This window comes from Antennarius striatus, chromosome 21 (assembly GCF_040054535.1).
Source record: "Antennarius striatus isolate MH-2024 chromosome 21, ASM4005453v1, whole genome shotgun sequence".
Taxonomy (NCBI): domain Eukaryota; kingdom Metazoa; phylum Chordata; class Actinopteri; order Lophiiformes; family Antennariidae; genus Antennarius; species Antennarius striatus.
In genome coordinates, this window is record NC_090796.1 from 12,205,329 (window position 1) to 12,221,270 (window position 15,942).

Consider the following 15,942-nt stretch of genomic DNA (forward strand, 5'->3'; position numbering starts at 1 on the left):
GACCAAGAAACTGTTCAAATGTTGCTCATCAATTGTGTAGTCAAAATAGATTATAGAATTCAGCCAACAACAACACTGTCTGACAAATGATATAAATTACTAACGGCCACAATGTGTTCTTTCAAATGAACCGGTTTGGATTTTTCAGAATGAGTCACCAGCATCACGTCCAGACTTTGTGATGGGGGGAGGCTCTAGGATTTTGCAACATTCAGATTTTTCACACAGCAACTGTCATCCACTGAGGGCTGGCTACTCAAAGTCATTATTTTCCCTTCCATTATGCCTTCAAAAAATGTAAAGAATTGTGTGCATTTCACCTTAGCTGTAATTTAAAGGTTTACACCAACATATACAGGTACATAGCAACTGGCGTGTATTCAGGCGTCTCTTGAAAACAGGTGAGAGGACACACCTTGTGTGAATCCACCTGAGAAAAAAAACAAAAAACTTAAACATGTGGGTGTGACTTTCTCGTCACAAAATTGCAAACTCAGGTCAGTTTCCAGAGGACTCTCCGTCATCCTGCGTGTGACTTATAGAGTGCAGTAAGTGCATTTAAATGCAATTTGAAAATGACACGGGAATAGCAGAAGTTCCTTAAAAATGATTGTCTAGATATTTATGAAACACATTTATGACTTCGGTTTTTTCTGCAGTGATGTAATGTTTGCTTCTTTCAATGCTTTATGTTCCTATTCATTTCATATCAATTGTTCATCGTTTCTATTTTCAGTTGAAGACATTTCTCTCCTCATTGATAATTTAACCATCATCCAGCGACATCATGCCTGAGACCGCAGAGTCCCACTCTACCTTGCTCACCACCAACCGCAACTGTATCTTAGAGCTCACCAATGTCAGCTCCGTCTACTGCCTTTACATGCCAAAGTAAGAACAGAGTAATATTTGTCGTGAAACGTGAATTAATGCATGCACAACAACAGTGGAAAGTAAGTAATTACTGCGCTGCGCCGCATTCTTTTCTGCTTTACATTGCTGCTGCGCGTCACTGGTTTGATTTAAAAATATAAAATCAATTACACTCAGTGTAAATTTCTTCCACGCTTTCGCTCCTTGTCTTTCCTCCAGGGTCCACCTAGAGAACGGCTTTGTCTACAGCCCCCCGACCCCGACCTTGAACACCAACTTGACCGAGGTGTGCTCCTTCACCAAGGATGACCACACAGCATCGGGCGCTTCGGGTGTCCTGACCTACGAACTGTTCAACATGAGAAGCCGCCGAAGCGATGGACTTCTGGCTGTTATGTTCTCTGTGCCGTTTGACTATAACTTGTACTCTAACTGGTACGGGGTGGGCATTTTTGAGCGCTCCACTGAATGTGATGACAAGCTGTTTGATCTTATGTACAACAAAAAAGACGACTCCTTTGTGCGCCACAAGGCCGACGGGTCGGGGATAAAAATATGTCGTAAAAAGTTGGAAGCCAGGGCTTGCATGTCCGACGAGGGCAGGGCAATTATAAAAATGGAGTTGTATGACGAGATGTAAATGTTTAGGATCAAATGAGTGTAAAGTTGTGGAATAAAAAGAAAAACAAGGTGCAGACACACAACTGATACAATTATTCCTGAAAACTGCCATGCAATCTGTCAATCGTATCATTCATTGGTGCTTTAAATAAATACATAAGAAATGTATCTTATTGTTTTGTGTCATCTTTGTGTCGTGTGAAAAAATATGAAATAAGAACAAGGGTAGATCTGCGGCTCTTTATTGCAGTAAATACCGAACTTGTCTTGACATGTAGACACCAGGATCCAAAAGAGATTCACAGAAAGAAAAAGAAAAAGATACACAGACAAAAGGTGTTCGGCGCGGTATGCAGATTTCTGGCTTAACCAGCTTTCAGCAATGTGTGTGTGTGTGTGTGTGTGTGTGTGTGTGTGTGTGTGTGTGTGTGTGTGTGTGTGTGTGTGTGTGTGTGTGCGTGCGTGCGTGCGTGTGCGTGCGCCTACGTGCGCTTTTTTTTTGGCGTCCCGCTGTCCTGGCAGTGCAAACACGCCTCAGAAAGTGCGCGTTACAGTACTGCTGGAACACGGGTGTGGGTGTGGGTGTGGGTGTGGTCAGTGGAGGGGATGTAGACAGCTGTGGGTGAGGACTAGTTGTCAAACATCCCCGACGAAAAAGATTGAAAGAGGGAAGACCGCGTCAAACCAAAGGAGCAGCGCAGCCAGGATCCAACGCACGTAAGACGCGTCTGACGGAACCTCTTTAAGGGATAAATAAAGTTATACTCTACTCTCTACTCTACTCTGTGTTCAACCTTTACTTGAATGAAGATGTTTAAAAGTGTACGGTTGAAAAACTGCTTTCGATCAACTGCCACTCTGTTCTCTCACAGTCTTTTCCCACTGACAACATGAGTGAATCGGCAGAAGCTTTGTCGGCTAACCAGTCCAGCCGGAGAAATGTCACCATAGAGATCACCAACTACGCCCGCGATTTCTGTCTAATCGACCCCAAGTAAGTTGATAGTCATTGCTTTATTCATTTGCATGGATGGCTCGATGTTAAAATATCAGCGCACTTTGAATGATAAAGGTCCTGTTTTGCGGTGTGTTCACAAATTGTCTAGTTGTTGCCCTGGGTTTTATTGATTTTCGTCCTTATTGTTTTTTTCAAAAAGAGTGTACCTGGAAAGCGGAAACTGCCACAGTCCACCCCAACCGACGGTGCGCCCACTGAAAACCGAGGTGTGCAACTTCAGCAAGGGCTCCGGCAAATCTTCTGGTTCAGTGGGTGTGCTGACCTACGATCTTTTTGAGAGAGGTCGTCATAAAGCATTTGAGAGATTTGTCATTATGTTCTCTGTGCCCTATGATTACAATTTGTACGAGAACTGGGTGGCTATTGGAATCTTCGATGTGGGGAAAGAGGTTGACAAAAATTTGTACGAGTACATGTACTATAAAAAGGATGCGTGCTTCAAGCGAGAAAAGGCAAACGGTTGTGGTCTCATTTATCAGGGCAATAAGGTAGATATCATGTGCACCATGTCCCCCATGGGTAGGGCCATTATGAAGTTGGAGGTGTGGGACAAGACTTTCTCATAATAATTCTATTAAACAATCCGGTGTTACGCAGCAGTGTGCAGTGATTGACATGTTTAACTATGTGTTCACTCGTGCTGTTATGCCTTCTCATGTAATAAATCCAGTCTGATATATTAAAACTTGTGTCCATCCATCCATCTTCAACCACTTCTCCGGGGCAGGATGTCACTAAAACCTATTTATTATCACTAAAACTTGTGTCTTAGTGATAATTTCAGTTATAAGATATATGGCAAATCTTTGGCAAATTAGTGTTCGCTATCCCCAAAACTATGTAACTGTGATTTGAACCACAAATATTAATTCTACAAGTATAAGGTGCATTTTCAATTTAAACCTTCAAATAAAATTGGAAGTATTAAATGCCGTTGGGGATAATTTAACTGTTACTTTTCATTACCAAGAATCTTTATAGAGATTAAACCTCATGTGCACACAAAACACAACCTGCATCAGCTCAGACGGCTGCGTGGCTGACTTCAGCAATGGGCGTGGATGTTCAACTACTTGTGCTGCACAAGGGCGCCACCTAATGACCGACTGCATCAGATTGCGTACCTTTTCCCCGGTGATCTTGGGCTTTTGCAGTTAGAGTGACAGATACTGTCTGCAAGTCCCTTTATTAATGTTGTGCGCAAAATTGTTTCGCTAATACGAGATAGATTATATGTTTGGCATTCAGAAATATTTTTCTATACCCAAGTTTCATTGAGATGTTTTACTCAAGACTGTCTCAGTTCACATGGTTATAGAAGTGATTAAAAATGTAATAAATGACTAGACAAAAAATTTATAATGATAATGTATTAATTTTAAATCGAGCATTAAAACGGTTAGTTAAAATTTCTATGCATTACATAAAGTGTTTAAGAAGTCCTGTGATCACTTTAATCAAAATCAACCAATTCTGCTTGGGTTAGGTTTCATTTGTGCAGGGTCAATGTGATCCAGAGCACTGCTCATAAAAAACACTGATGACGGTATTGAATCTGTCTTTCAGATACATTTCAAGCGTGTCCAGTGACATTTGTCTCACATCATATCCCCTGAACATTTTCTTTGCCGTCTGACTCACAGGTACAATTTCCTCGGTGCTGTTAGGATCGTTACGTCCAATTGCAGCGTAAGCAGGAAATGCCTCCTCCATTTCCTTTGGGAGACTGTAGTTGTACCTCGGACAGCAGTAGGCAGACCAAATGTATTCAGGCACAGCCACACGGTGATTCTTAAGCCAGTGTTCTTCTTTCAGGTAAGGGATGATTCCAGTCACTATGTAAGCATCTCCAAGACAGTAGGCTTCCAAGGTTTTGTTGACAAGCTGCTCCCAGATTTCCCAGGGGCCATCATTTGAGCCTGCCTTTTGAGGAACTGCATTGGTGAGGGTGAAAGAGGCAGAGCGATTCTCATGGCTCTGGTGGTGAAGACTAGGGTTCAAGTGGCCACGAGAATAGGTTGAATTAATGTAGTCCAGCTCCACTGCCTGGCTCTCCACGACCTTCCGGTCCAGAGGACCCAGTGGGAAAGGAATCATGTTGCCATCAGCTCCTGGGTAGGCTAACTGCTTATTGGTAGGTGGGGGAAAAAGACATAACATCAACAATTAGTTTTTACAGTTTTAATCAGGGGTTGAAGTATGGAATTTTATAAGTCTGTTGCAGAGAAAATATATGATTTTTGAAATAATACTTTATCCCAGACCACAACCTGATGTTTTCTGTTAGTTATCAATTTTAATAATATACTGCAGCAACAACATATTTTCTTCCCTGTGAAGTTGACAGACAACGACTACACAACCAACTGTTCTTTTTTGAAGGGCTCATTTCCTCATTTCTTGTGATTTGCTGAAGACATCTTACATAACTACTGCTAACCTGCAGGATCAGAGCCAAGACTCCTTTTTTTTAAACATGCATAGTAATAATAGGGTTATTGCATGTAAGACAAAGTGAAACCAGCTATAGCACACATCTAAAGTAGAGCATTAAATGAATTTAAATAAAACAGCAAATTCTTCATCTTCTTTAATTCTTTATAGAAATTCCTGTTCTGATTGATGAAACAGACTTCACTTAGTATTCTAATGTCCTCACCTGTGGCTCATACTTCCAGAATGTTGAGGGTCTCTTTCCCGATGGTACAGAGTATAAATAGGCTGAGAACCACGGAGATCGACGCTGTCGGCTGTACAATGTGGCAAAGCGGTACTGGTTGTTATATCGCTGGCAGATTGGAGTCCCGGCTAAACCTTTAGGTGGCCAAGACTTGTAGAAGAACTGCAGACATGGGCTGAAATTCCCCACATCAGCTTCACAGAGGCACCAACGTCCAACGAAGGCCAGGATGACCACAGTTGTCATAAAGCAATGTGACATTTTGATGATCGACGGTTGATGGTGAAATCAAGCTGGGATGTGTGATGTCTTCACACAGGATCTATGTAAGTTGCGCCAACCCATGAACCATGACTTTGTTCCCTTTAAGCACGTGATGCAGCAAAAGCAGAAGCAACATGGTTTTGTTTGTCTGTAAGAAAGGAATAAAGTTCAGACTGGTGATGAGACTGGTGGTGAGACGCACAACCAGTAGATGAAACACAAAACTCAGTGAGGACACATTCAAATGCTGGTAAGTGATGTACAGTAACTTCTAGCTAGTTAGCCTTTTTGTTCATTTTTTTTGTAGGAATCATTATGCAATTGACTACAGAATGCTTAACCAGACAAGATTATTTCATTGTAGATTATTTCTCAAACTATCATGTTGCACACCTCTCTCACACAATCATCTTTAACACCCTGGTGTTTTGACTTGTAAATATAGTAAGTAAAAAAATTATTTTCTGAAGTCTCTCTTTTTAGATAAATAATAATGTTGTTCTATCATGAACAACACCAACCACCCCCTACACACCACCTTCTCCCAGCAGAGAAGCACCTTCAGCGGCAGACTGCTGTCACACAGCACCTCCACAGAGAAGCTGAGGTCCTCCTTCGTGCCACGTGCCATCAGGGGGTACAATGACTCTCTCAAGAGGAGCGGGGGGGAGGTTAATCCTCCGGGATTAATAAAGTATCTATCTATCTATCTATCTTTTAAAAATGAGCTCACTGTGAAGGTATAGGCAGGATAGTGTTGTGTGTGTGTGTGTGTGTGTGTGTGTGTGTGTGTGTGTGTGTGACCCTTGGACGGACAGAGAGGAGTGGCTATGTGGTAAACAGTAACAGTTTATCACCACCCCTCCCCCTACTATGCTACATCTCTTCCTTGTGTGATGTAACAAGCCATTTTGGATTCCAGTCCATGCAGGAGTAGGGATTCACTTTCTTGGGGGTGGGGATTCCACTCTGTGCTATAGTTTTTCAACTTTTTTTTAGAGATTTAAGGATTTCTTTTTCTTCCAGTTTTGATCTCAGAAAGTTTGTTGATTTGCAGGTAAGAGTGCATTCCGTTGGTTCCACCTTCTAGTTTTACCCACCTGTAGAAACACATGGTCATGTTTATCTTCTGCATGTTGTTTTTGCCTGATAAGCAAGGTCTTTTCTGAATGCAGATCATAACATTAGAGTCCAAATCAACACCAGGTTTTAGTGTAATCAGTGCATTTAACTGAATTTAGTATGTTAGAGGCTTTTAACCCCTTTTAGTACAGCAAAAGTGGATCTCCACGGTTCCTGTACTGGTTAAGTTGCAAATCCCACTGCTCAGAATCAAAGAAAAGAAATGAAGGGTGGAGTAAGGATTGCTCCAGAATTCAGGTTCAGGACAAGGACAAACATTTTTGGGGTTAGGTTTAGGGTTAAGTAGGACATAGAATGTGTAAAGAAATATAATGTTGAATGGAATTCTATGGTGATCCTATACTACATGCTATGGTGGACATTATTGCAAGTTCATGTGGGGTCATTCTGCAGAATATTTGGTTAGAACACCAAATGCAAGATAAATTTTGATTATTTGCACACACACAGACCCATACATTGTGTGTGTGTGTGTGTGTGTGTGTGTGTGTGTGTGTGTGTGTGTGTGTGTGTGTGTGTGTGTGTGTGTGTGTGTGTGTGTGTGTATAGAGCAATCATAAGCTGCCGCTTATGCTTGGAGAGCCCTGTTCGGTTTATCTGTCTGTTAAAGCGCTTTGAAATTTCTGCTGATGTGATTAAGCACTATATAAATAAAGGTTGATCGATTGATTGATTGATTGATTATCACCAAGCCTCGGAAAAAGATTCAAACGTTGGAGAAAACGCAAGTGACAATGAGTGCTTTCTTGCATAAAAAAACAATCTGTCAGCTTGGTGCAGTGCCAACAGGAGAATGCACTACAGTATAGTATATTAAGTACAAGCAAAGAGAACTATTGAGTGAAAGCAAAAGTGAAAAAAAACCCCAAACAAACTATTACATCTTTCTTAATTTCTAAAACTGTTTTTTTAAATGACTACCAGGCTTTAACATTTTGAAAGAAATGAATATATAATTTTACTCTTTTTTTCCTTTTACTTAAACAGTTATGTTGTTAATAAAAACATGAAAATAAACAGTTTTTTTAGTTTTTATATTATTCTATTGGTAAAAGTCAATCCTTGCGTACACTTCTACCTTATATTCTGCAATTACTTTTGGGATGCACAAATTTTTCTTGAAGCGCATCACAGGGTTGTGCTTTCTTGACGTAAAATGAACTCTGTGGTACCTCAGGATTGAAAGACCAAATTGAAAACAGACATTATAACGTGAGGAGCAAAACAGAAGTGAAGAGCACAATAAACTACATGTAGAGCACCTTCAAAATAATACATGAAACGGCAAACAAAATACAAAACAGTGACAATTTCTGTTCTTGGAAAATTTAAAAATAGACAGAAAAAACAAAATCAAGCTTACAGCATTTTACTTGGTTTATAAATGATAATTCCTGTATTTGTTTTATAACCTTAAAAAGGCTTTCATTTTATCATTCATTCAAAAAATAAAGCATCTGCTATGTATGGTAAGCATCAACAAAAAGATTGTTTTGTGTACTATACAAGTAAACGTTGGTTTTCAAACGCTTTGGACATCGAACAAATCGAAATTCGACCAAAAAATTCTGAATATTTTTTGTCTTGGAAGTCGAACAAAATTTTGAAGTCGAACGCGAAACAAACGCAGTAACATCCATCCTCCTCCTCTCCCTCTCCAACATGCAAGTATGCCAACTGTTCACCACCACAAAGGTAGAAATTCTTATCTTTATTGTTCTTTTGCTTTAACTGTAATATTATTTTTATTTTAGTTTACTATATTCAATAATTTTTTCACTTAATTTGCGTTCCATTGCCTATGGTACGAGTTACGGTACCGTAAACTTCTGTCCAAAAGACGACGGTAACTCTTACCTTAGGTTAACCTGATTACGTCGATGTTTTTTTCTTTCTTTCTGTTCCGATACCAGACTTGCTCATCCTGAATCTGCGTGGTGAATGATAAGTGGAACGAAAAATAACTTTTTCCTCTTCTTTATTGAACCGGAGCCCACAACAGCTCACCTGAACACTCAATTGAACGCAGGCACATTACGCGTGTCGCACTCAACAGAACAAGAGTATCATATTTACATGCAACCACTTCCGGGTACAACAGGAAGTCACAAAAATAAGAGCTTCACAGGATCGTATTTCACACTTTCTTTCTCATGTTAGAGAAAGAAAGTGCTCTTCTTTCTTTTTCATTTCTTTGATGTTTCATTACCATTAAATTTGATGTATAAATGACATTATGAAATAACATATAGTACGCAGATACAGAGGCAGAAAATGGATGGATATTATGTCGAAAAAACGCAGATTTCAAGCGTCTTGGAACGGATTAAGAACATTTACATTATTTGAAATGGGAAAAATGTATTTGGAATTCGAACAAATCGGTATTCAAACAGCCTTCCAGAACGAATTGTGGTCGGAAACCGAGGTTTGTCTGTATTATAAATATTTTTGCTGTGAGTGCTGTCGCCTCTCATATTCAGAATCATATGACCATTTATTATTGAACATGCATTCATTAATACAGTACAGACCTGCGGTTGGTTATTATTTAGTTTAGCCTGGACACATTTTAATTCAACATACATCTTGTTTCAACTTACGTTGTCTCCTGGAACCAACTAACAATGTAGGGCGAGGTGCCAGTTCATCTCCTGAGTGCTGCCGGAGTGCCCATCAGCAAGTCACTGACCCCCACAAGTTGCTCAATGGATGTTATGTTGCTGCCTACCACTCTACTATCACCTTGTGTGTGGGATCAGTATAGTGCTTGAAAAACACTTTAGTGGGATCTACAGGTCTGGGACCATTTCAGTCGTTTGGTTTGTTTGGAATTTCCGGGTGAATAAATAAGAATAAGAGTGGGAGGGAATGCAACAGAGATAAGCCACCAAGTCTAAGAAAAAAAACCCTAATTTGACAGTCTGTGCAGGAAAATGTGTCACTCACTCTACATATGTATGTTCTTTTTCTCAGTCTTCATAGATGGATATCATCCAGAGAGTTTCGGTTCTGCTTGTGGCGATGATTGTGTCTCTCCTGACATGCCCCAGTGTCCATGGTGGAAAGATTCTGGTATTCCCCGTAGATGGCAGCCACTGGGTCAACATGGATATAATGATTGAAAGCATCCATTCCAGGGGCCACGAAGTGACTGTGGTTCGCACAGCTTCCAGCTGGTATATCAAAGAGAGTGCACCACATTACCGCTCTATCACTGTGACCCTTCAAGAGTCCACCATCCTGGAACGGCAGGACTTCTTCATAACATTCCTTGACAAGATGCTGAAGATTCAAAGAGAGGGGTCATCTCCTGTGACTTTTGTAAAGTTCTATTGGGAAATGCTTAAATCACTGTCTCAAATACACGAACAGGCTGGCATGTTTGTCGTAGAAATTTTTGAGAATAAGATTTTAATGGAGACTCTTCGTGAGTCTCAGTTTGATATGGTTCTTATGGACCCTGGAACACTTGGAGGAGTTCTGGTGGCCCATGAGCTTCAGCTTCCAGTTGTATATAATGTGAAATGGATCACCAGTGGGGCGATCCATGATGTGGCAGCTCCATCTCCACCATCCTATGTTCCAGTTGATGGTCATGTTGTATCGGATAAAATGAACTTTAGAGAAAGGCTGAAGAACACATTCTACTATTTCTTCAATAAATGGATTGAGAGATATTTTGTTTCACCTCACTATGACAGAATTATAGACAAGTATTTTGGTCCAGATGTAAACTTGTATGAACTTGTACGAGGAGTTGACATCTGGCTTGCGAGGGTAGACTTTGTCTTTGAATTCCCCAGACCCACCATGCCGAACATTGTCTACATTGGTGGTTTTCAGTGTAAACCTCCTTCGCCTTTATCAACAGAATTGGAGGAATTTGTTCAAAGCTCAGGAGAGCATGGATTCATTCTGATGAGTCTTGGTACTCTGGTCAAAGGCCTTCCAAGAGAAATCACTTCTGAAATTGCTGATGCCTTTGCTCAAATTCCCCAAAAGGTCATATGGAGATATGTTGGTGAGCGGCCAAATAACTTAGGCAATAACACCCTACTGGTGAAGTGGTTGCCCCAGAATGACCTTTTGGGTCACCCAAAGATGAAAGGTTTTGTGTCCCATGGTGGCACAAATAGCATCTATGAGTCCATCTACCATGGTGTGCCAGTCATAGGAATACCTCTTCTGTTTGACCAGTTTGAGAATATTCATAAATTGGAGGTGCGAGGAGCTGCCAAGATGGTGGATGCAACCACTCTCACTAGCCAGAACTTTCTGCAAACAATACAAGAAGTTCTTCACAATCCTTCTTACAGAAATAACATGAAGCATCTCTCTGCGCTCCATCAGGATGTACCAATGCATCCTCTGGAGACAGCCATTCACTGGATTGAATTTGTTATAAGGCACAAAGGGGCTTCACATTTACGCAGTGAGTCTTATAAGATGCCTTGGTATGTTTATCATTCTGTAGATGTTGTATGCTTTTTGATAGCAGTCTTGTTGATTTTGACAGCCATTGTTGCGGGATCAATACGGTTTCTTTGCTTTAATCTGTGCAGGAAGCAAAAACGAAAATCCAAGCAAGAGTAATTTATCACTCCCTATATATTAAAAGATGCAAGATAAATAATATTCCTGCCATTAGACACCTTTCATTGTAAGACCATAAAGGTTGACGATAAATATATTCTACCTGCACTTAGTTTGAAGTATTTGAAATTGCGTTGTATGCAGTAAAAAGCACACATACATGTATATGCCTTGTGTAAATATTTTTAACAGATCAACATTTCAAAATGAATGTCTGTGCTTTTGTTGCGACTCATATTTCACACAAGGCAGTCAGAGACTGCAACATCCACGACACCCCTGAATTCAAAATTTTACCCTGACCTACCTACACTTTCATACTTCAGGGTTATTTAATAAAAGACCCATGATCCAACACATAACTGGTGCATTCTATTTGTCATGAGGTTTTAGAGATGTATACCTAAAAAGGTATAAAAGCGAAAATGTGACCTTGACCTAGTTTTTCAAGGTGATTTAATTTTCATCCCCTTGCCTCCTTGAATATAACGCCTTTTGTTTTGTATTTCTATCGTATCCAGACCCTAAGATATGTGCTAAAATACGTCAGGATAAAAAATATCTCAGACCATAGATCGAAGCTAGTGCTTTGATCTATTTTTTTTATCAAAATATATTAAAAAATTTTAAAAAGCCAGTGCTTTGATCTATGGTCTCATTCACACTGGCCTTCTCACTCGTCTTTCTATCTTATCTGGTTCCTGAGTATACAAAAGTTGAAATTTGACCATGACCTAGTTTTCTCAAGGTCAAGTTCATCATCTCATTTTCATCCCCTTTGCCGCCTGAGTGATGTGCTTTTTGTTTAGTCTTTCTATCTGCAACGGTTGTGAAGATGTTTGCTGGACGAATGGATGGACGAACATACAAACACTGATGATTACAATACGTCACCACTACGCGGGATGTAATAAGTGAAATGAGGTGGTACAAATAAAAAGTTAAAAAAGAGCCTGACAGAGTTTGTCTTTATTCCTCAATGGACTAATGAAATGATGACGCTTTTATTCTGAAAGAAGGAATGTACAACACCATGTCATAACACAACACATAGCAGCTATTGTTTAGACATATTCTTAAAATATTCAACATATTGAAAGTTACACTTTGAAATTTTGAAATGACTGCTCCATGTTATCGATGAAATGAGAAAATGTTCTTGAGTGATTTAAAACGTCTTCTCACAGATCCACCTATAAGATATTGTGCAGGCACCATCCATCCAGGACATGAGTAATGCTTCACTGGTGTCGATGTGCCCACAGTCTTCTCCGACGGAATTGTTCAGCTTCCAGTCATCAGGCTCAGCCTCTTCTCCTGGTCTGGTCAACCAGAACCTGGAGTCCAAAGAGCTGTGTTAAATAATCTGTGATATCTGATAATTCTTTTCATTTGTAAACACTGATAATATATACCCAACTTCTTTATAATCTCACATGGGCATATATTTTTTACATGAAGTCCCTTGTTGAATTTAAATGTTTCTATGTTTTGTTTTCATATTCTAAGATTTGGTTGGTTTCAAACTTTCCTTGATCTAACAATGCTTTAGTGTTGGAAACAAAACTCTTTGGATGTAGAAAGCCAAACCAATCAAAGCACCATGTGTTGACTCACTGCACATCGGACGCAACTGAGCTGCCATCCACCCAGAGCCATTCACCCTCCGCTTTTGCGTCTGTCATACCGATCCATAGCCTGGTGCTGCTCTCATCCAGAGTGTGAGTGGTTTTAAAAAGAAAGCTCTGGGGGAAAAAAAAGAGAAATTATGGCAGCCAGCTAACTAGCTTTTGAAAAAAAGTGCTGTAGTTCACTCACATGCTCTAGTTCACTGTTGATCACAACCAGGTCGCCGCCCTGCGTCTGGCACCAGGCCCTGCTGGAGTTCCAAGTGAGCATGTCAGACGAGAAGTAGTAACACTTTTTCTCAAACAGTCTCCAGCCGTCCTGACAGGTTTTGCAGTGTCGTTCTGTGGAAAGGATTGAGAAAGGCACAATGTGAGTAATGTTTTGTAAGAGCTGTGAATTTAATGAATTAATGACTGTTACTTTTAACACTTTGAAATCATGACAGAAGCACCTCTAGTCTCCTGGTCAACTACAGGGCAGTAAAGGTCTAATGAGCGGTAGGCATCCTTCACTGAATGCATGTCTGCTACCATGTCGTTGATCTCGTTTCTCCTCTTTTCTTCTCGCTCTTCAGCTTCCTGCCTCTCTTTCATCATTATTTTTCTCAGGTCCTGGTTTTGCTCTTGAAGCGATATTACTCTCTCCTGGATTTCCGTGCTGTGTTTGGACACATCCTCACACTCCTTGCTCAACAGAGCATTGACTTGCTGGTTCAAATTGTTAATTTCTTCTTGAAACCTGTTGTTGGTTTGTAAAAGTTCTTGACTTTGTTCCTTCACTTGAAACAACTCATCCCCTAGGAGACCATTCACCTCAATAAGTCGTTGTTCCTCTTCCTCCCTCTGAGCATTATTGTTGACCATGTCCTTAATAGTTTTAGACATGTTCTGCTTCTCCTCCTCCTGCTTGGATGTGTAATGGACCAGATGCCTGTGTTCTTGTGTGAGTTGTGAGTTTGTGGAGGTTAGATTCCCAATTTGCTCCATTAACATGACCCTTTCCAAACTCAAAGTGTGATTAACAGATATCAGTGTGATTGAAGTCCTGTTAAGGAGTTCAATCTGCTCCTCCAGCAAGGCGTGACGCTCCTTCAATAAGTAATTTTCTCTTCTCAGTTCACTGTTTGCTTCGCTAAGAACGAGGTAACTGTTACTGATATTCTGAAAGTCAAACAAGAAGCTTTTCCATTCTGGCCTTTTCTGGTTTGTCTGATAGTTATCTGAAAGACAAAGAAAAATAACCTTTGTTGAACCAATGGAGAACATCTGAATGCAACCACAGAACAGATGACTTCACAAAGACTTGTGACAGTTTATGAGTTGAGGAAATATGCTTTTCTGATTCCTCTCTGAATGTGAAAGGATGATATCAATATTAATCAATTGTGTACGTGAAGTCTATGTTGGCCTAGCTTAGCAACAACAAATTGATTGAATAAAGTCTTGGAGAACACGTTTGCTACAGCAAGAGCTCATCTTGACATTGTGGGACATTGAACCAAGTTTTGCTGCAGGATTTGAAACAGAGAATGAGAAGATTAAACAGTTAAACACATAATTTCAGATGAATTATTATAGCTGACAGTTTAAAAGGCAAATCATTCTGACCCTGAAATGGCTAAAAGAACCAAGTTATTCCATTGCCAATGTACAGAAAGGCTCATGTGTTACCTGTGTTCCCTGTCTACATGTCTTAATGCTAAGCTAGGATATCCATACCCTTTCTCTGACTCTATTGTTAGCAAACAGACTTGGGAATTAAAGTATTTCAAACTTCTCATTTCATTTTCAATAAAGAAAAGAAAAATCTTTAATAAAATGTTCTCAAACTCTTACTTGAATCAATCATCAACTTTTTTTGTGGTCACTCATTTGCTCCACTCCACACTTTCAGATTGCTATCCATCACTTACACAACACAGAAAGTGCCACACAGGTCACAAGCAGCAACAAGGAGAGTGCAGAAAGGCAAATCACTGGACAGATCCGGAGACGGCTCGCACTTTTTCTGGTACCCAGGCAATCTGAAGCTTGGACAGACAGACAGATGGATTGGATTACTAATTTGACTATTCATGAATGTTACAGATGGACTGGGTAGTTCTCTTGCTGACAATTGGCTTTTATGCATTTATACAGTGGCCACTGTGTGTTATGAGCCATGCAGTAAACACTTCAGTTCTACTTTAAAATGCTGTTAAGTGCATCGCTCACATTTTTCCTGTTCCTGCTTGACTGAAGTCACTGAGCCTGATGTTGGACTGTCAGTCCAAAAGCGCCACCATCTGCCCCGCATTTTAAAAGCCCTTGTGGTGTCAGCGATGAGTCACACTGTCAGTGTTTAAAAAAAGAAGAAGATGGTGTTAAAGTTATGATTGACTACAAGGAGTGGAGGTTTTCCTCCCTGAGGTCATTTGAGACAATGAATGGCATACTTGTTCTTTGTCACCCCACAAATATCTAGACAGACAGTATTTTTCTTTTGTCTAGACATTATTCACAAACACAGTCAAATACAAAAAAGAAAACAAACAAAAATTATCTATTGAATGCTTAAGGTCACAATCTAAGTCATTTGATTTTTCCTGTGTGTCATCAGTAACAGATTTCATATTAATTTGGTGACACCAGATGTCTTTGCTTCAATGTAGTGTTATGCAGGATATGTATAGTACACACAAATGGTTTTGTGCTTTTTGCTGATCGACGTTTGTGCATCCACTCCAGTGAACGCATCATTCGTATTTGTAATAATTCATGCTGTGGTAATAAATTTAAAGATCTCCATTCCTATTCACCACCAATTGTAAAAGTCAGAAACGTCTACCTTAGTTATAGAAATTAAATATTATTTTAAACAAATTGCATTAATTATTATTAGATAAAGAACCACATTAATTATTGCATTTACAGCTAAGACATAAACATTACAATCTTCTACTCAGTTTGGTAAAACATTTTAAATCTTCATGACTGACCTCAGTTGATGTCCCACAGTGTCAGTGCAGCCTGTCCTGAAAGATGTAGCAGCAAACTCATCTTACAGAACCCTGAGCTAGTTTATAGGAACCCCTGACCCCCTGCACCAGGAGGCGGAGACACCGTTTTATTGACCAGTT

The 15,942-nt window shown here is 40.0% G+C and overlaps 4 protein-coding genes and 1 pseudogene across 6 annotated transcripts; 3 read left to right on the forward strand and 2 right to left on the reverse strand.

Moving 5' to 3' along the window:
- The first annotated feature begins 485 nt into the window (after positions 1 to 485).
- LOC137588389 (uncharacterized) lies at positions 486 to 1,653 on the forward strand. The gene is made up of 3 exons (XM_068305444.1): positions 486 to 548; positions 737 to 891; positions 1,093 to 1,653. Exons 2-3 carry the CDS (start codon positions 788 to 790, stop codon positions 1,511 to 1,513), a joined length of 525 nt encoding a protein of 174 aa, XP_068161545.1. The 5' UTR covers positions 486 to 548; positions 737 to 787; the 3' UTR covers positions 1,514 to 1,653.
- A 398-nt stretch (positions 1,654 to 2,051) lies between these two features.
- Positions 2,052 to 3,197, forward strand: LOC137588388 (conoporin-Cn1-like). The gene is made up of 3 exons (XM_068305443.1): positions 2,052 to 2,211; positions 2,367 to 2,488; positions 2,652 to 3,197. The coding sequence occupies exons 2-3, from the start codon at positions 2,385 to 2,387 to the stop codon at positions 3,076 to 3,078; spliced, it is 531 nt and encodes a 176-aa protein (XP_068161544.1). The 5' UTR covers positions 2,052 to 2,211; positions 2,367 to 2,384; the 3' UTR covers positions 3,079 to 3,197.
- Positions 3,198 to 3,343: 146 nt separating this feature from the next.
- On the reverse strand, positions 3,344 to 5,453 carry LOC137588387 (endonuclease domain-containing 1 protein-like). The gene is made up of 2 exons (XM_068305442.1): positions 5,172 to 5,453; positions 3,344 to 4,636 (listed from the first exon to the last, which is right to left on the reverse strand). Exons 1-2 carry the CDS (start codon positions 5,451 to 5,453, stop codon positions 4,016 to 4,018), a joined length of 903 nt encoding a protein of 300 aa, XP_068161543.1. The 3' UTR covers positions 3,344 to 4,015.
- LOC137588385 (UDP-glucuronosyltransferase 2B15 pseudogene) lies at positions 5,391 to 12,146 on the forward strand (annotated as a pseudogene).
- Positions 12,147 to 12,198: 52 nt separating this feature from the next.
- Positions 12,199 to 15,156, reverse strand: LOC137588664 (asialoglycoprotein receptor 1-like). 3 transcript variants are annotated; one of them, XM_068305859.1, is made up of 6 exons: positions 15,038 to 15,156; positions 14,737 to 14,847; positions 13,276 to 14,043; positions 13,014 to 13,165; positions 12,813 to 12,940; positions 12,199 to 12,532 (listed from the first exon to the last, which is right to left on the reverse strand). In XM_068305859.1, exons 1-6 carry the CDS (start codon positions 15,117 to 15,119, stop codon positions 12,364 to 12,366), a joined length of 1,410 nt encoding a protein of 469 aa, XP_068161960.1. In that variant the 5' UTR covers positions 15,120 to 15,156; the 3' UTR covers positions 12,199 to 12,363. The 3 variants fall into 3 exon arrangements, with proteins under 3 accessions (XP_068161960.1, XP_068161959.1, XP_068161961.1); XM_068305858.1 differs by having other exon boundaries at positions 14,737 to 14,853; positions 15,038 to 15,136; XM_068305860.1 differs by lacking the exon at positions 15,038 to 15,156 and having other exon boundaries at positions 14,660 to 14,829.
- Positions 15,157 to 15,942: the final 786 nt, after the last annotated feature.